Source organism: Scomber japonicus, chromosome 9 (genome assembly GCF_027409825.1).
Source record: "Scomber japonicus isolate fScoJap1 chromosome 9, fScoJap1.pri, whole genome shotgun sequence".
Classification (NCBI taxonomy): Eukaryota; Metazoa; Chordata; class Actinopteri; order Scombriformes; family Scombridae; genus Scomber; species Scomber japonicus.
Window position 1 is genome coordinate 15,049,132 of NC_070586.1, and position 19,556 is coordinate 15,068,687.

The 19,556-nt window shown below is 36.4% G+C and overlaps 4 protein-coding genes across 4 annotated transcripts; 2 read left to right on the forward strand and 2 right to left on the reverse strand.

Moving 5' to 3' along the window:
• Nucleotides 1–4,543, forward strand: si:dkey-88e18.2 (interleukin-12 subunit beta). Its single transcript, XM_053325515.1, has 8 exons — nucleotides 1–12; nucleotides 879–960; nucleotides 1,065–1,310; nucleotides 1,571–1,673; nucleotides 1,815–2,005; nucleotides 2,423–2,571; nucleotides 2,667–2,777; nucleotides 4,397–4,543. Exons 1-8 carry the CDS (start codon nucleotides 1–3, stop codon nucleotides 4,541–4,543), a joined length of 1,041 nt encoding a protein of 346 aa, XP_053181490.1.
• A 1,470-nt stretch (nucleotides 4,544–6,013) lies between these two features.
• On the forward strand, nucleotides 6,014–9,614 carry LOC128364756 (protease-associated domain-containing protein 1-like). The gene is made up of 5 exons (XM_053325359.1): nucleotides 6,014–6,192; nucleotides 6,451–6,551; nucleotides 6,655–6,764; nucleotides 9,136–9,303; nucleotides 9,412–9,614. The coding sequence occupies exons 1-5, from the start codon at nucleotides 6,117–6,119 to the stop codon at nucleotides 9,530–9,532; spliced, it is 576 nt and encodes a 191-aa protein (XP_053181334.1). The 5' UTR covers nucleotides 6,014–6,116; the 3' UTR covers nucleotides 9,533–9,614.
• Nucleotides 9,615–11,896: 2,282 nt separating this feature from the next.
• On the reverse strand, nucleotides 11,897–12,931 carry LOC128364896 (rhodopsin-like). Its single transcript, XM_053325516.1, has 2 exons — nucleotides 12,048–12,931; nucleotides 11,897–11,945 (listed from the first exon to the last, which is right to left on the reverse strand). Exons 1-2 carry the CDS (start codon nucleotides 12,929–12,931, stop codon nucleotides 11,897–11,899), a joined length of 933 nt encoding a protein of 310 aa, XP_053181491.1.
• A 2,602-nt stretch (nucleotides 12,932–15,533) lies between these two features.
• On the reverse strand, nucleotides 15,534–16,421 carry LOC128365249 (olfactory receptor 1082-like). Its single transcript, XM_053325919.1, has one exon. The coding sequence runs from the start codon at nucleotides 16,419–16,421 to the stop codon at nucleotides 15,534–15,536; it is 888 nt and encodes a 295-aa protein (XP_053181894.1).
• Between the last annotated feature and the right edge of the window lie 3,135 nt (nucleotides 16,422–19,556).

Sequence of the window (19,556 nt, forward strand, 5' to 3'; positions counted from 1 at the left end):
ATGTATGTAGAGGTTGGATAAAAGAGTGACACTGCATCTATGCAACCATAGAAAGTAATGAAAGTAGTTTCTGTGTGTGGGTGTGGGTGTGTGGGTGTGTGGGTGTGTGTGGGTGTAAAAATGTATATTGCAAACGTAACAGTAGTTCAGCTTAAACGCTAGGGCAAGCCCCAACACTCACACTTTTAAATTTGACTTGCAAAATGATATGGAGGCTCTTATCAGTTACTATATCTGTCAGATTCTCACCCCCCTCCCCCGCCTCCCCTCCCAACAGTGATGGTCACAACTTGGTGACGATATAGTGATATGCTTGCTATAAAACGCTGAAGTGGATGGCATACAATCATCAGAACTCGGCTGAACTTCTGCACTTGGTTTCTTCATCGCTTCAGAAGTTATTTAATCAGAATGGTAAGAGCGGGACATTTGATGCTTGTATGTATATTTTTATTATTTATTGTAGCCTATGTATTATCAGGTAAATTACTGTGGTATTTGATTGTATATAAGAAATGTTACAATAGGATTTAAATTACCAGCTTTGCTATTCTTCTATAAATCAATCAATCAAACTTTATTATTATAGCACCTTTCATACTGACTAGTGTAGTTCAAAGGGCTTTACAGTTGCATGATTGACAAGCTGATAATAACACAGAACAAGTGACAAAGTAAAATAATAATAATGATTATGATAAAAACATTAAAAGACAAAACTAGTTTTAATTGTTACAACAATTAAAGTTACTCTTGAGCAGATTTTTATTGTGTTTCTCCATTGAAGAGCATTTGCAAATGAAGAGATAATTACTTTTTTTAGTGAGAATAATGGATGATTGTCAATAATTTGCTCCCTCTGTCACACTATCCCTCAGCAGACTTTGTCAGTGTGGATATTTGGGCTTCTGTCCATCAGCCTCACAGGAGCACATGGACTCGACCACTTTCCAAAAAATTGTATGTCATCTTAATCATAGTCCACAAATTTTGTATTTATTATTCTTCCCATATCTTTACATTTTTTACTTGATATGTTAATATCTATGTTTTTCTGTCTGTAGTTGTAGTAGCAAAAAGGAATGACGCAAATGCAGTCACACTGACCTGCAGTACGAAGTCCAGCGGAGAAGTCGTGTGGAAGTTTGAGGACGACTCTGATTTTGAGGACAATGTACAGAAGATCGGTACAAGTCTGAGCGTGACAGAAGTAGATACACCCATGTTGGGAGAATACAGCTGCTGGAGTGGAGGAGAGATGTTATCTTCAACTTATCTGCTGCTGAAGGCTGAGGATGAAGAAGAATTAAGTAAGATGCTCTTGTGAAATAAAAGAATATTTTCTCCTTCCTATTCATAGAAATGACAGAAATCACAAATTCAGGAACTTGTCTTAAGAATCTCTACAGAACTGCATGGGTGGGGCCTTCCTCTTAGCTATTAGCTCAAAATTAGATATGACCCTAGAAGTTTTGACACATACTGAGACACAGCTGTAATCAGTAAAGTTTAGTCATATTGTATCCTCATTGTTTCATTGTTGCACTCATACTGTTGTGTTTATTTATAGATTCTTTCATCAATTGCCGGGCAAAGTCTTATGACTGTAACTTCACCTGTACCTGGACCAGCAATGAATACACAGCAGTGCGTCTTGGACTGGGCCATGACTGGTAAAAAAACTAAAAAAAACAACAACACAAAATACAGATCACAGTAAAGAGGCTAAAACTTTTGCTATATAGTTTATTGAAATAGAGCAAGTATCAGTAACTTTTGTCACTCTGTGTCTGTTTTACTACTTGTCCCTCTAGTTATGAAGGTGGGAAGTCTTGTGATTGGGTCACCAGCAGTCAGCAGCTCCAGAATGGGGGATTCCAGTTTGAGCTATCCCACTCCCTCTCACCCTACGCTGAGGAAAGCACCATGATTGAACTGACTGCTGAGGCCATCATTGATTTCTACATCCATCGCACGATCAAGAGATTTTATCTCAGAGACATCGGTATGATAAGTGAAACTGAGCTATATTAAAGGCATTCAGCAGAAGATTGTCAAGATTTGAAGTAAAGAGCACTTCTTTCAAATATCACTAATTACGCAATTCATGAAGTTCATAATGAATGAAATCAGATACCCAAAATTCCTGTTTGGTTTCAGATGACTTATTGTTGAGTGAAGTTAACTGTCTAATGTAGATAAAAGGCCCACTCTACATATTATTTCAAACTATAACTACAAAAAAATATATGCAAAATTAAATGTTTTTCAAATGGATGGTAGTAATTACTACCAAAAAAACTACTTACAACACATCTTTCAACTTAACATTAGTGATGCCTTGCTGTAAACAAATGTGATTATGATTGTTATCTTAAACCATTTAATTTATTTATTTTATGCATTTTTTTCTTCTCTCCAGTTCAACCAGATAGTCCCCAGATTGTCAAGTGTCAGGAGGTGGACCAGGACCTGAATGTGACCATTGATCCACCAACCAGCTGGTCCACTCCTCACAGCTTCTTCAGTCTGGAGCATGAGATTGAATATGTGTTGAAAGATGATGGCAAGGTACACATGTGCACTGATTCCTAATGACCACTTTATGACTGTCTTCCTGTCCATAGAATTTGAGTTTTCTTACTTTGCAACCTCTCTGATTTCAGACTGGACGTTCCTCATCGGCTTTGATACCGAAGAGGATCAGCAAGCTGAGAGTCCGCTCCAGAGACCCGCTGGTGATCTCAACCTGGAGCCAGTGGACTCCCTGGAAAAATGTAACCTACTGATTTTGTCTGTGTGCACCACTGTCTGCTCTTGTATTTACTTCTTTCTTACATGCGTGTCCTTGTATGTCCTTTTACCCACTGTGACACTATGTGTTTCTGACTGACAAGCATACATTGATGGCCAGGAGATAACACAGCCGATAACAGAAAGATGAAAACGTTTAAAGTTTTGTTTTATAATCAAAGATAATTACATCAAACTGTTTTTATAAATGTTTTTTTATAAATGGATACCCTTAATATATTTAATAATTAATTTAATATATTTTCTTACATTATTTAAATATTATTTATTTTTTACATTTTTATTATTAATTTAAACAGCAAAAACTAAGCTAATAATATGCTAGATTCACTGTGAAATGTGAGGGGAAAAAAGCTACTAATAACAAAAGCACTACTATTTCTCCATTTCTAAATGTAGGCGTTGCTCTAGACATGAAGTTTTATTTTGTGTATGTTTCTCAGTAATGATCATCAGATGGGTATCTAATGTCTTGCCCATAAAAGCTACATAACCACTTAAGATGAATCTAACCTATAATTAACATTCCAGCTCATAAGGTCCACCTCAGTCTGCACTTCAGCCAGACTTTCATGCATCATGTTTTTTGTCCCTGTTATTCCTGTAAAAGTGTGTTGGCGTTTCTGTGTATCTTGGTGGTTTTACACTGTGGTCAAACAAAGGTCTATTAAAAGAGCTTTGCATCTACTGTCTTATATATGTTCCTTCTTTTTGTGTTGTCCATGTTATGTGTACGCTTTGTTAACAGACAGAAACCCCCATACACAGTACATCAATTAATACTTTTTTATTCAATTTGGTATTATCACTTCTTTTGGTTTAAAAAGTCTTTGTAATCCAACATGTTATAAAAACTTAATTGTTTTACACTCAGGCAGTAAGACAAGCTAACAACTCTGACTCTTTTCTCAGTGGCTGTGAGCATCAGTATTACTAATATTTTCAAATTTAACATTTTAAAATCGTTATTTATCAATGGTAAGCTTCTGCCAACAATAGAAGACAATGTCAGGCACCAATTATACCTAGCAAACAGTAAAACCTTGTTGTACCGCACCAGCCAGATTTGTTCCAAATGACATATTTATTGCAATTCAAGATTACAAAATCTTAATTTCCAATTTTCTTTCATAATTGCAATTTAGAATATTGTCACATTAGCGGATACATTTTACAATTATTATTCAATGAAGCTGGTGGACATGTCAAAAGCCAACCAGCCATTACATTTGGTTTGGACACTCCCAAATACCAAAATGTGAAATCAGTGTATTTGCTGCTGAAAATATGTTTCTCTGAGAGCCTGATCCCACATAAGACACCTGGAGTAGAGCTTACTTCTTTAAGTCTCTGTTGTGCAGAGAAGTAACATGCTGCAGTGTGAAAGAAACATAATATTTCATACCACTGAAAGCGCCTAACCAGTAACTCGTACTGTTATAGGAGTCATTCTTGATATTTATGGTAAGAACTTGCAGCCACAAATTAATTTTACATATTAAATGTTATGAGACTTAAAGAATTGCTGATTCTCATATCTTGTCATTATGTCAGACCCTAATCTGTCATCAACTCGTTGCAGGTGATCACAGGAAAAAAGAAGCTTTGCAAATGCAAAAAGACAAACAAATATTGCTGTCCAGAGTTGCCATCTGGATACTTGAGCCGCTGCCAGAAAAGGAAGAAAAAAGGAAAACAGGTCCTAAGTAAAGTCGGGCATTTAGTTTGAGTATGTTAAAAAAATAATCATTTATTGCAACTACGACTGTGTGGGTATACAAAGTATAAACACCCCTTGTTTGGAAGTACTGGAAAAATATTTTGATCTTTATTTAAGTAATTAAGTATAAAGTATATATTATGTAATTAAACTGCACTTTTGATTTTTTTTTTACTTGAACAAATTCTACATTTTGGATGAATTTTTAGATGGAATAAGCATGATTTCATGTAATTTGCACACAACCTAAATGTCCGTCTGTGTTTTTTGTGACTTATACTCAGTGCAACTTTATCAAGTATATCTAATTACAGATAGGTTCACAGTCTAATGCAAATGCCTTGCAATAAATCCTACCTTCACAAATGTTCAAAGTTTTGTTAAAACTGACTTTATTTTCATTAGTACTGTTATGCATTGATTCATTGTGTGAAGCGTGGATTCATGTTGGGTGTTCATTATTTTGATGATTATTTAATGGATGCCTCTTTGAATATTACCCATGAAAATAAACCCACATGTTACATATACATGACATTTTTTTTGATCATGAATTCTCCACTCTGACTCCTGTATGTATTAGACTAGACATGAGAAAGTCACTTTAATGTCTTGTACTTTTGAACATAAAGCAATTACCTTTGTGTCCAACAACAACAAATTATCATCAAACAAGCAATTTGTGCAAAAGCTGCAGGGTTAACTGCTTTATGCACAATTTGAATTGGAAATTTGTAGCAACTGATGACAGGGTCTTAAGGTGGGCCTTGCAATCCTTGTTACCCAATCTTGATACCCTGTGTTCATGTGACAATATTTAAGACCTTCTTTACAGTATTGTACATCCATGCATATTCCAAAAAATGTTGGCATTTCACAGTAGGAAAAGGATGTAAATATTAATTGTTCAAAAATCTGGTATTATGCATCCACCACTGCTTGGTGACTCAGTGTCACAAATCGATTAGTAAAACAGCTAAATCATGGGGTAAATCATGAGGTAAATGTATGGACCCCTATTTGATTCAAAATTAAATTGATAAACAAGTTCATTATTATTAAATATGTTTCTATTATTATGAAGTATGTATCCATTATTATAAAGTATGTAGGCTATCCGCATAATAGTTTATTTCATAGTACCGTTTTACAGAATGGCGTTTTATTTCAAAATGCCATTTTACAGTGTAAAAGTGTAAATGACTTTTTGCCAGTGGGTTGGACCTACACGCTCTTTGTCTGATCCTTCTCTGGTCTATGGCAATAAACTATGTTATAGTGAAAATAAGATATATCAAATTATGATGAGATCATATATCATAATAATGAAAATATATATTTCCTTCTAATTAACCTATTTATCAATTTAACTGCTGGGCCCCATTTTAATCAAATGGGGCCCAGCAGCTCATTTTGCTCCTGAACCGCGTTGCACCGGCCGTGCTACATGCGCATGCGCGTGAGAAAACGAGCGCGGAAGTGGCTGCTGAACTACTGCCGAGTTGTTTACAGCTACATATGTTCAGATATCAAACCACGCTGAAACCTAGTTTATATAAGGAGCTCTACAGATGTCTTGAACATGGCAAAGGTTATTCGGACAGCAGCTTTGGTTTTATTCCTCTGGAGTGTTTTCATGCAGTTCAGTCGCATGTCAGGTGAGTCTGAGGAGGTAGCTGCGACTTCACAGCAAATGTAGCTGAAGGTCGGCTATCTCAGGGGATTAAAAGCATGCTGAGCTATTTGTTATAGTGTATAGTGTAATCGTCATTTGTTATTTTTAGTGTAGAGACGTAACAGCTGTGTCATAGTTCTTATGAATTCCTCTATCAGTGTCCTGTAGTTAACCCCAATAGTTATTCATGTCCCTGGTGAGACAGGCTGCTGACTGTTTCTTCTTTATGTGCTTCCTCCAGGTCTTGGAGTCAATGAACTCTTGTATTTCCGAGTCATCAGTCCAGAGGAGATAGGTTACATCTTCAGCGCAGCACCTGCTAAAGACTTTGGAGGAGACTTTGTGAGTACCCTGCCCTCGTCTGGATTGTATTTGTTGCCTCAAAGACACACATGTACACTCACCATTTAATAACATTCTTCTTCTTCTCTCCTCCTATACCCAGACATCATCATACGATGAGATTTTCCTGGTGCCAGCAGACCCAGCAGATGGCTGTTCAGACCTGAAGGACAAAGAAATCATCCAGGGACAAGTCATTCTAGTGGAGAGGGGGTACGCACATGTGTCTTGTAACCATACTCTACAATCACAAGACACCTCATTAGGGACACATATGCAATATAGTTAAATCTAATACAACAGCTCTTCCATAAATTCTACATTTATCAACTTTATACATTTTCAAAAAGTGATAATTCTACTTTATTTTTTTATTACTGAGGTCGTACTAAGTGGGGGTGATATACTGAGGTGCATTATATTGAATGGTGGTCCTTATATTTTTCCCCTCTCGTGTATGTTAATGGAGTCGACAAAATATTAGGAACACTATTCAACATAATGCACCCTAATACATCACTATCATCCACTATGACCTCAATGATAAACATAAAGTAGAATTATCACCTTTCTCACAATGTCATCAAAAATTGAAAATGTATAAGCTTCATAAATGTAGAATTTAAAGCAGAGCTGTTGTATTGGATTAAATTAGAGTACACAGGTGTACCTAATAAAAAGGCCAGTGAGTGATATGTGCACCTATACCAGTAATGCTCAGATGATTTACACAGAAAACCAGTGCTGAAAAACTGGAACTGAAATCTTGGGTGGAGATATTTAGTAGTGGCTGGGTGGGTGGGGAACGAGGTACTTTGAAGCTGTGGCCTGAGATAAAGCTTTACGAAATGACAAGACAATGATTTAAGCTTAGGCGTGCTTGAATGTATATTTGAAAAAGTCTGTCTGGACCAGAGTTTATCATGTGTCCTGTTTGAGGGTCGGCACAGATTATTACAGGTGGCTCTTTGTTGCTGTTTGTCTAAAACTAAGAATTGACTTCAACCTGTAGGCCTCTTAAACATGCGTTACTGTTTCAGTTGCAGCCTTACAAATGGAATTTCATTAATAATTAAGAGAAACCTAACAGATTGTTAAAGTCCCCTTCTCCTCTAAAAAATATATGTTTTTCTTCTTGTTCCTACAGTTGACTTTTTGAGCTTCTCTGTGCAGAATGATGTACAGTGCATCTGGAAAGTATTCACTTGGCCCACATTTTGTTATGTTACAGCCTTATTCCAAAATGGATTCAATTCCCTTTTTTCTCATCAATTTACACATAATACACCATAATGACCAAGCAAAAAAGTCTTTTAGAAATTTTTGCAGATTTATTAAAAATAAAAAACTGAAATATCGCATGTACATAAGTATTCTCACCCTTTACTCAGTACTTTGTTGAGGCACCCTTGGCAGCGATTACAGCCTCAAGTCTTCTTGGGTATGAAGCTACAAGCTTGGCACACCTGTATTTGTCATAGCAAAGGGTGAGAATACTTATGTGCGATATTTCAGTTTTTTATTTTTAATACATTTGCAAAAATTTCTAAAAACCTTTTTTCGCTTTGTCATTATGGGGTATTGTGTGTAGATTCGATGAGAAAAAAAGGAATTTAATCCATTTTGGAATAAGGCTGTATCAACAAAATGTGGGGGACGTGAATACTTTCCGGATGCACTGTCGGTTTTAAGTTTGATACTTGAAGGCTTTTTCACATTAATTTGTGGAATCTGTGCTCAATGAAAATCAGATTTTAAGTGATGGGCCTGCGATCATGATTTGTGACATTACAACTAGTTTGGAAGTCAGTCCTGGCACAATATTCAACTTATGAAAGTGTGATATGGAAGCCTTGCCAACTTGAAGCCTCCACTGCACATCCACTGAAAGCAGACTCTACAGTGAAGTAGGATATATCTTTTGTCCAGCAGTTAAACTTCTGAAATGAAATATATTTACATATTATTTATAGGGAGTGAAGGAGGACAATTGAAAAGATAATTGAACTTTTTTTGTGGAAAATCATATTAAACACACGCTATTGTTTCAAGCTGAGTATATTTGTATCTCTTAATATATGTCTGGTGGGGATCTTTAAGATTCTTCATCTGCACCATTTGCCATGTTGAATCTTCAGTGTAAAAACAGAACTACAGCCAGCACTAATCATGATGGCAAAATATAATAAAAATAATCTTGTTGAATCAAGTATAAGATCCGTATGAAAACAACAATTGCAGACATATGTTCTTGTGTGAACAACGACCACTAGATATTTACCCATGACCAATGGTCTAGTGTGATACAAGTGGTCAAATGCTGGTTAAACCTGTGTTCAGTATCCAGTGTCATACTCATCAGGGTTTGATTGTAAAGCTGTTGTAATCATTCTGAATTTGCAGTTGAAACAATGCTGCTTCTGCCTGTGTGGGAGACATTTGGGAATATTTTACTGATTAGGTACATCACATTGCCTGTAAAACACATGAGACTTTGAATGAATCAGTCATAGACAATGACAGAATCGATGAGTTTGCAATTTTTGAGTTTGTGGCTCACTTCCTTTGTATTTCTGTGTTCCAGAAGTTGCTCTTTTGTACAAAAGGCTCGAAATGTGGAGGAAGCAGGTGGCAAAGCTGTTTTGATTGCTGATAACGTGGTGGACAATGACAGTCAGTACCTTGATATGATCACTGATGGAAGCACGGCCAAACCAAGCATACCTGCTTTATTCCTGCTGGGACGTGATGGGTAAGCGAGACGCAGACACACGAAAAAGATACAAACATACAGACATGTTTTCTTTTATATGAAACTATTTTGGGACATGACAGGTGTTTTTTGTCCCATGTATTCTAGGATGATGATCAAACGGTCACTTCAAAGACAAGCACTGCCATGGGCTGTCATTTCCATTCCTGTCAATGTTTCCTCTTTGGCCTCCTTCCCCCTCAAGCAGCCCCCGTGGACATTGTGGTAGAATTGACGCACAACCTCATCCATTTCCTCATATCAATGCATATTCTGTCATTGGAAAATAAACTCACAGCCTCACAGGGAAATTATTTGGTTGTAGTTAAATAAATTCACACCCACTATTGGTGAACATGTCGTCATGCTGTATATACACATGGATTACATCACTCTTATACACAGCCAGAGGCATGTGGACCGAAACTTTTAGTGTTGAAATGGACTCTTTGCTAGAGAGAATGAACTCAGCAGAAACTACGTCCATAGAATGTCATTGTTCAGCTGAAGTTAACTGACTTAACCAGTGATTTTTTTTTTTTTTTTGTGATTATAAATCTATCTTCAGGTAATCTCTACAGAGTTGTGTGCACATGATCTGTTGGTTGCAACTGAGTTTTGAAACTGGAAAATACAATGCATACACATACAGATGGAAATGCAGCCTGTCTCCATCTTGTCTTAGTGCCAGCTGTTGCATTAGACCACAGAGGCTAAGAAAGGAGAAATATATAAAGACAATATGAACACATTTCTGCTCATCTGCATGAATGTCAACAGACAAGAAGTGAAATAAACTGTTTCTCTCATGGTAAGTTAATATAAAAAGATATTTTTTGTATAAAAGACTATTATTTATTGACTTTTTGTGGTACGCATTTGTACATCTTTTAAAAAGCACACACACATATGTTTTATGCCTGAAGCCTAATCACCTAGAGTGCTGTAGTAGTACCCCCTTTTTTTACATCTACTCCTGATCCACACAAATGAGCAGTTTAGATAATACAATTGACACAATGTGATGTCTGTGAAACAAATGGGCACAAAGTTACAATGATAATCAATAACAAGAGGTCTGACAAATAGCCTTTCTGAAAATGAAAAAATACAAATGACAAAAAGTAAATCATTTAAAGACATCTGTTGTTCTCTACCCAAAGTAACCTGTAAGTAGGTCAGACATGGGAGTAAATGAGCATTGCGACACTGAATTGCATATATTGTCATTGTCATACACTTTTAAGTAATTAGTTCTAATTTTTAATTTTATTATTCTCATGTAATATTGTAATGTGCATACCATAAAGAAGAGCTGAGATGATGCAGCAGCTAAAAGGGAATCTGAATAAACAAACAACCATGTTTTTTTGCCATCCACCAAAAATAAGTCCTGCTAAAGGATGGGGAGATTTAAGTATTTTAGTAGTGTATTGCAAAGAATGTTGCTGATCTGAATTTGGCCAAATTTCTTATTTTTCTTGGCAGAGAATACAGTGGCTATTTGAAGTCTTTGAGTATATTTTCCTTCATGGAGTAAAAAGTGTTAAAGGGTTAGGGTTAGGGCTGACATGCAGTTTTTTCAGATAGCTTTTTACAACAAATATATATAGCATATGAATAAAAATGAAGTATATGAAAAGTGATTTCTATTATCCTTTATCACGTTGAGAAGAAAGAAAATGAAAAAACATGGTGCTGTATTTATATGTTTTATTTACACTTACCTAATGGATTTAAAGTATAAACTTGCATAAGAGAAGTTTGTAAGGGGCTAGAAAAGCACGTTGGCCAACTTACATAATTGTATTTCACATAGCATATAGGAATAATAAAGGCAGTGGATTTAAGTTTAAATGTTACTGCCATATAATGTAAAAAACCATTACCTTCTGTCATGTCAAAGTTAATTTACATAATCATAAATGCAGACAAAAGATCTCAGTGGTTAACAATAAGATGATCAGCAACTATTTTAGCCATCGACTATAAGAAGAATGTGGTGTTTTCTCCATCAACATAAAACATTTGTGGACTTTAGATTACATATCAGTAATACATGTATAATTACATTTCAAATTATGGTATATTATTTAGCTCTCAGTTCGTTATATTCAATGTAAAAATAATTACCGGTAATAGATGAAGCAAGTGACAGACATTTAAACGTAAATACAAATTTGACTTAGGGTGTTGTAAACTGTTGAATAGGCTTTTACCCCTGAGCCTGTAGCACAGGTTTAACATTAAAAACAGTTGTAGTTTCATTTATCGGGCTCCTGGCACTGAATCGCTCATCTGTTATTGCACTGCAAACACAAGCCTTTGGATGTAAAATGGCCAGTTCTGTTTGCAGGGATGACACATTTTTGTTTAAAAAAAAACAGGAAGGTATCTTTCACTTGATTTAATTATTCATCTGTCACAGAGAGTTTCAGTCATGCGGCCCTCTACGCACTGATGGCCCAAACTTCCTATGACAGATGAACACTTAAATCATGTGAGTGCTACACAGTTTTGAAAATGGATTAAAAAATAGTCGAGGTGTAAAAAAAAAAGAAAAAAGAAAAGAAACATCCTGTCCACGCAGTTCCTACTTCCACGACTCTCTGGCATCTTCCTTCCCATGACAGGAGCCGACTCTGAGGAAAGGTTATAGACAATTTACTGCATGAGTGGATAAACATCACGGTGTGTATTTGACAGTGAGGTGTAGTATGCATGTGTTACCCATAGTGTTTTACCTCCTCTTACATCTCGGACACACTCTGCCCCACACTGTCTTCACCATGGCTTCTCTCAGAGCTGGACTGCCCCACAGGTACACTGAGGGTGTGCACACAGCGTTGAAACGAGCCATGATGGCGAAAAGATTAGTGGCTTCATTCCTAAATTTCAGCCCTCCTCCTCCCACAAATCTGATTATGATATTAACAAAAGAAGGGCCCCACAACACCAAGAAACTTATGACAACAAAAATAATGATTCTCAATGATTCCTTCTTGCTTTCTCTCTCTGCGCTGGGAGGGTCTCTTTCAACATGGAATCTGGCAACAACATACAGTTTGATAGTCATGACCACTTTGGTGAGAATGATTAGTTGAAAGAAGACGATGCTGTACGTGTAGAGCTGTATCGCTTTAGAAAGTGGAAGCAAATTTCTAGCGAGCAAGTGAGCAACGTTGTAAATCCAGCAGTAAATGTTAATGCCTATGACAACGTGCCGTGTGATGAAGCGGCTGTAGATGAATGGATGGCACACAGCTAAGTATCTGTCAAACTGTGCGAATAAAAACGTCAATATATTGACCCCTAAAAGTGAAGGCAAAACATTATAAGTTCCATTTCTAGAAGGATATCCCTCCTGAACATCAAACAAACCAAGATAATACACTGAGAAGCCAACAAGCGTGTCACAAATACTCGTGTTCAGCATGAAAATAAATCTATTCTGAAGACGCAGCGCTTTTGTGGCCAAGATGCCAATGACTACTGTGCCGGCTACGAGAACAGTAGCAGTAGCGAATAAGATCTGGAAAATAAAGATAAAATAATCCTCAGGACTGTCAAAGTCCACAGAGAGAGGCACTCCTCCAGTCACAGAGTCTGTTATGTTGGAAATGGGCATTGTTTATGCTCAAAGGCTTCCTAAATGCAAATCTTTATTTATAAGTGGAACCTAATGTGTTGTGAAGTCATCAGCCTCTCTTGGGATGGTATGAGCAATCTTATGTTGTGTTTTCCCCCTTTTACACAAGTCTCATATTATAGTCCTGCTTATTATTTTTCAGCTTTTAATATCACTCAGCACTTGAAAAATATTCCCCTCAATATCCCCCCCTTTTTAATCTGCTTGTGTTGTGCTGCGGTAATTTGTATGCTTACAAACAGTTCATGATCATTTTGCTATAACAATATAAACCAATTAGGGCTGTAACTAACAACTATTGTCATAATCTTGATGAATTGATTAACCATTTAGTGATAAATGACAAAGTTTCTCAAAGCCGAAGGTGCAATCGAAATGTGTTTTGTTCACAACCTAACGCCATTCAATTCACAGAAGAAGATGTTTGTCTTTTTTCGTTATTTTTTTATGACTCAAAACGGTTAATGAAAATAGTTGGTGATTATTTTTTTGTCAATCGATTAATCTACCCATCTAAACTAAAAATAAGCAGTAATCAAGTTCGCGTGACCAATACACATTGTCATTCAGCTGGCTACTTTGGGTCAATATATGCAAGCTCACTGTACTTGATTGATACACATTTTTGAGAACAGAAAAAAAAATAATAATAAAAAATTAATGAAACATGAAACCAGCAATAAACATTTTCAGAGATGACCACTCTCCGGATGACAAACTGCAAAATACCGGTCAAACTGCAAATAAAACGTCATTATGTTTACCCCAAGAAATAAGTTCCATTTCTAGAAGGATATCCCTCCTGAACATCTAGTAACAAACCAACATAATACACTGCAAAGCCAACCAGAGTGTCACAAATACTCGTGTTCAGCATGAAAAGCTCACTGAACTTGACTGATACACATTTTTGAGAACAGGTAGATGTTTATTCGCACGAACTTGCACAATGGAAATAGGCCTAATAGTTTACCCCCAAATGTCCACCAGATGGTGCTGTGCAGCAAGGAAGCATCATCCAACTGTGCTCCAGATTTTTTTTTGTGAGATTTTAAAATACATATAGTGCACTTTTTTGATGCGCACTGAGACCTGATTAAACGGAGTGACATAACGAAATAAAGACAGAACAGGGAGAAGGAAGAATGGACTAATAAATATGTGTGTTTCTAATTTGCCAATGTGCAACAAAACTGTCGCCATAGAGAAGAATTTAATTTCTCATCTTTTTAATTTGTGAGACACAAGTGTCTTTTTATTAAAATAATAGAAACGTTTCAGATAAAACATGTTTAATTATAAGAAATTTTTATTCGTCGGGTAGGCTTATGCCACATAATTTATCGATATTATTTTCCTAGGTTGGCAAAGTCATGGCCCGCCCTTCTGCCTCTGATTGGCTTACCATGTCACACCAAACCCAAATGTGACGCTTCACACTCAAACCTAACCAAGAAGGAAACGAGAACCAGCCAATCAGAGGCCGAGTAGGACGGGTCACATCTTCGCCATCCTAGGAAAAAAACCCTGTTACTTTTTGCCATAGCAGGAGGCACAAATATTCATCTGCACATGAAAACTACTGATTATTAGATGAAACATGGACCAAGTCCATAACGATTAATATTAGCTACATTACACAGATGCATGAACAGTGGTGAAATGTATATTGCTGACCCACAGATTCAAAGAGAGCTGAAAAAACAGACAATATTTGACTGTCCATGAGACGTATAGGCACTATTTTCCATTTAGTCAGAGTACAGAATGCAACAAAAACTCATAGACGTTTTATACAATGTTTCTAATTGTATCGTATTTGGGAGCAGGCAGCAGTTAAGATAAACATATCGATGCCCTTCAGTAAAAATATGTGATAACATTTAGCCCAGTTTAAGTTTCCCCGTGGCTCTTATGTTAAGCCGAGATATGACTTTTGCTTTAAAAAACCAACAAATAAATAAATAAAAACCTAATCTGATCTTAAAAATGATGAGTCTTTAATGTTGAAACCAGTTAATAATTAAAAACACTTATCCGTAATATCCAGCTCACCTCGCCATAGCAAAACGTTGAAGTGTTAAATAATCGTATAGTGACAATATAATCATTATTATATATTATATATATATATATTTTTAATTCAAACTTGCAAACGTTACCCCAAACTCTCCACATCCTTATTCCTGGGGCTGAGATTAAGAAAAAGTGAAATATAAATTGTAATTATCATCAGAAGGAAAAATCTTCCTGCTGTAATTTTAACAGTGAATAAGGGACGACCACAAAAACTTACATAGGGTAATGTGAAAAAGAATTTTTTTTCGGTTTTATTGATTCAATTTGCAGTTTAATATATTTTCCTCTCGAGTCCTTTCCAACCAGAGAGCCAGCTGACTGAGTCCTCAGATGTTTCACGGACAGTGAATCTTCATCGGCCTTCTTTTACCATTTCCATTGGCAGGACAGGAGCCAACTCTGGAAAGAAAAGAAAAGAAAGAATAGGTTTGATCACTGCATATTACAGCCTGACTATTGACAAAAGCATTGGCATATTTATCAGTTTTATTACAAATTACAATTACCTCCTTTTACATCTCGGGCACACTCTGCCCCACACTGTCTTCACCATGGCTTCTCTCAGAGCTGGACTGCCCCACAGGTACACTGACGGTGTGCACACAGCGTTGAAACGAGCCATGATGGCAAAAAGATTAGTGGCTTCATTCCTGAATGTCAGCCCTCGTCCTATCACCAGTCTGAGGACGATATTAATAAAAGAAGGGCACCACAACACCAAGAAACTTATAACAACAAAAATAATGATTCTCAGTGATTCTTTGTTGCTTTCTTTCTCTGCGCTGGGAGGGTCTCTTTCAAGCTGGAATCTGGCAACAACATACAGTTTGATAGTCATGGCCACTTTGGTGAGCACGATTAGTTGTAAGGTTACAATACTGAAAACATACAGCTGTATCGCTTTAGAAAGTGGCAAGAAATTAGTGATGATCGACTGAAAATAGACATGAAACCAGCAATAAACATTTGCAGAGACGACCACTCTCCGGGTTATAAAGCGTGTGTAGATGAATGGATGACAAACTGCAAAATACCGGTCAAACTGTGCAAATAAAAACGTCATTATGTTTACCCCAAGAAGTGATGGTAGCATATTATAAGTTCCATTTCTAGAAGGATATCCCTCCTGAACATCAAACAGACCAACATAATACACTGAAAAACCAACCAGAGTGTCACAAATACTCGTGTTCAGCATGAAAATAAACCTATTCTGAAGGTGCAGCGCTTTTGTAGCCAGAATGGTGATGACTACAGGCCCTGCTATGAGAACAGCAGTCGTAGCGAATGAAAGTTGGAAAATAAAAATGAGATAATCCTCAGGACTGTCAAAGTCCACCGAGAGATGCAGCCCTCCAGTCACAAAGACTGTGGTGTTAGAGAGGAGCATTGTCTCAGTCATGCAGAATGGATTTAATGTCTTTATATAGCTGCTTGATAAGCCACTGTCCATGAAAACGAACTTGTTTTCTCCACAGGGGACATCTCTCTTGTAATATCAATGTTTAGACTTATTTGTTGAAGTAGCTTACTCTAAATAAAAATTTACGCGTTTCTTGTGGCATTTTCAAAACCCTTTTTTTATTTTTTATAAATACCTTATTAAATATTTAAATGTTTCTGTAGGTCTTTTTAATATGAACTTTTACCAGCAAAAAGGGAAAATATACATAGAAAATATTAAAGAAAAAGAACAAATAATCAGGGTTTGGATATCATCAAACATAGAGAATAATATAGATGATTATTACATACATTTGCTGAGTTCACCAAGCATATACGACGCTCGGGTATTTAAAATGAAATAAATTCCGACATTTTCATTAAAAAAAAAAGCTGCTGGGCCCCTACCGATCCCCTCTCTGTGCACTGTTTTTCTGTACAATACCTTGACCCAGATTTGCTATGTGGTAATTTGATTAAACAGTTAAAATGTATTTCACAATTCTCAAAACACATACAAACCATCATACCATGCATACAATTATCTCAATGAACATTCAAGGAGACAAAGAGACAACGTCTGTATCACTGTGAAATCTTCAAAGTGATTCCACCAACTTTCGTTGTTAGGCCTGTCATGTACATGAAATCTGACATGACACACTCAACCAAAATCCCAATGCACTATTATCTGTAACATTTAAAGCATTGTAGTCTTATTTATTTCCTTGAGTAAATAATAACCTCTCACTGGAAAATGACTTGATCAGTAACTTTAATCCTGAAACCTCCAAATTATGATAATTCAAATTTGGACTAGATTAAAACAATTACACCAGCTCTCATAACATGCATCGCCTTAATATTACATAGGCCTACAGGCGCTGACATTTCAACTGTTGAGGATGATAGTGTAAACACTTTGAAAAGATTAGTGCTTTTGTAATTCATCATATTTGACATAAAGCATGAAAAGAGTGATACATCCTTTGTATTATAATTTATTCCTGAAAAATCCACAATTAATGTATGTTAAGTTAATTATGGCCTTCGTTTATCAAAGAAATGTGGTTGATAATTTATGAATTTATAAATTGTGAATTAATTAATAATTCCAGTTTATTTTCAAGAAACTTAGTTAACACAAACCTGACTAATGAGTTAGTTGAGTTCATTTATGTGCTACTACAATAAACACATGTTTTCGATTTGAAAATGTATCATACATGATAAAACCATTGCAGGGTTGAGCTGATTTAATAGGGCTTTCAGGACAGGCATTGACAATGAATGTGTGTCTGTTTTATACCTGAGATATCTACAGTGGAAAAGGCTACCGTTTAGTTATTTTTATTGTCTATTCAGATGTAAATGAATGGGTTTAAAAAGCCTCTACTGAGGTGTCCCCACAGTTTTATTAGTTGGCAGTGAAAAAACTTTAAATAATTTCAACGTGATTGAAATGTGTGATTTTTGGTCATCATCTGTATTGATACACAATTGGACAGAGGATCATGATGGGGCTGAGCAGTGGAAGCCCCTAACCAACCTGAACTGCGACCAAAAAACTGAGGTGATGGCCGGGTGTATTACATGGGTGTCAAAGTCATTTTAGTTCAAGCGCCTGACCATAAAACCATCGCATAATAACCTATAGCTGAATAATATATATATATATATATATATATATGTATATATATATATATATATATATAATAACGTTACTATAATAAACCATCTATTTCAACAGATGAACCTGTTTTTTTCCAGATTATTTTGCACAGAAGCTGCTGATTATAGGCTATATGAATGTTTTAAATATGACTACAATATATTATTTATTTTTTCAGAGGATTGTGTTTTGGATCAGAGTTGGAAAACCTCTGCAAAATTATCCAGTGAGCCGAATTGGACCTCTTGGAGGCCTGGTTCTGGCCCGCGGACCGTATATTTGACACCCCTGGGCCCTGTTTCAGAAAGCAGGTTTAGTGAAAACTCTGAGCGAGTTGAGTTTAAGGAAACTCTGTTTTTTCGGTTTCACAAAGCCAGTTCAGCTTAACTCTGAGTCAGTTACCCTGGCAACTACTCAGTGAAACTAACCTGCTCGTTGGCAGCTAGCATTATTATTGAACAATATTCTCAGGCCTCGTCTGTACGACACATCGTGGACATTCTCTCAGTTCAGAACAAATTATTTGTGTTGCACATTGGGGTCGTTTTTTTTTTTTTGTTTGTTTTTGTTTTTGTTTGCCAATGGCAGTGTTATATATAACATCGGTGACACTGAGCATGTTTCCAAGGCAACCGTCTGCCAGGCTTCAGAAATGCAATACTACTCAGAGTTAGTTAAACTTGCTTCCTGGTGCAGTAGGAGGTGATGACAGTTAGGATACATGACGTCCCATTGCCATTACCCCTTGTGATCAATTTTATTTTTTTTAATTTGGACAAAATTTAATTTTTTTAAATGGACAAAAGATTACAGAGGATAAGTGATTACTGTATTGAAGCTGAGCCTCCTAACACCACAAGGCCCATCTTGGAGTTGAAACTAATAAGAACTACCATCAACAATAACGATAACAACAACAATACGGATGAGCTTCTGTATCAGGACCACACCGCTGACCATGGTCCTGAATTTGCGGCTGGCTGCATCCCCAGTTCTCTCTAGTTCACTGACTCATTATCGCCAATCTGATAAGAAGTAATCAAAAGGGGGGAAGTGCAAAGCTGAGTGCAGAGTTCAGCAACACTTCGGCTTCACTTGTGTGATCAGGGGAAAAAACCCCATCTATGGCTATTTGGTTGCTTCTTTTAATTCAATGGGCCACATCCGTGTATCAGTATTGAACCTATAGGTTTATCAGACTTAATTGAACACCTGTACACAGCAACTGTTTAACAAGCTGCATGGGTTCAAACATTTTCTTAGCTTGCTTTTTCCACACATGAGCAGTATTATCTGTTTTTTATTAATCATTAGTCACTGGAGGCGAAATATGCAGTGGAAAACAGCTCAAATAGTTTGTGGTTAAAACATTTATATGTGAGACAGTGTATCTTGTAATGTACAGTCATA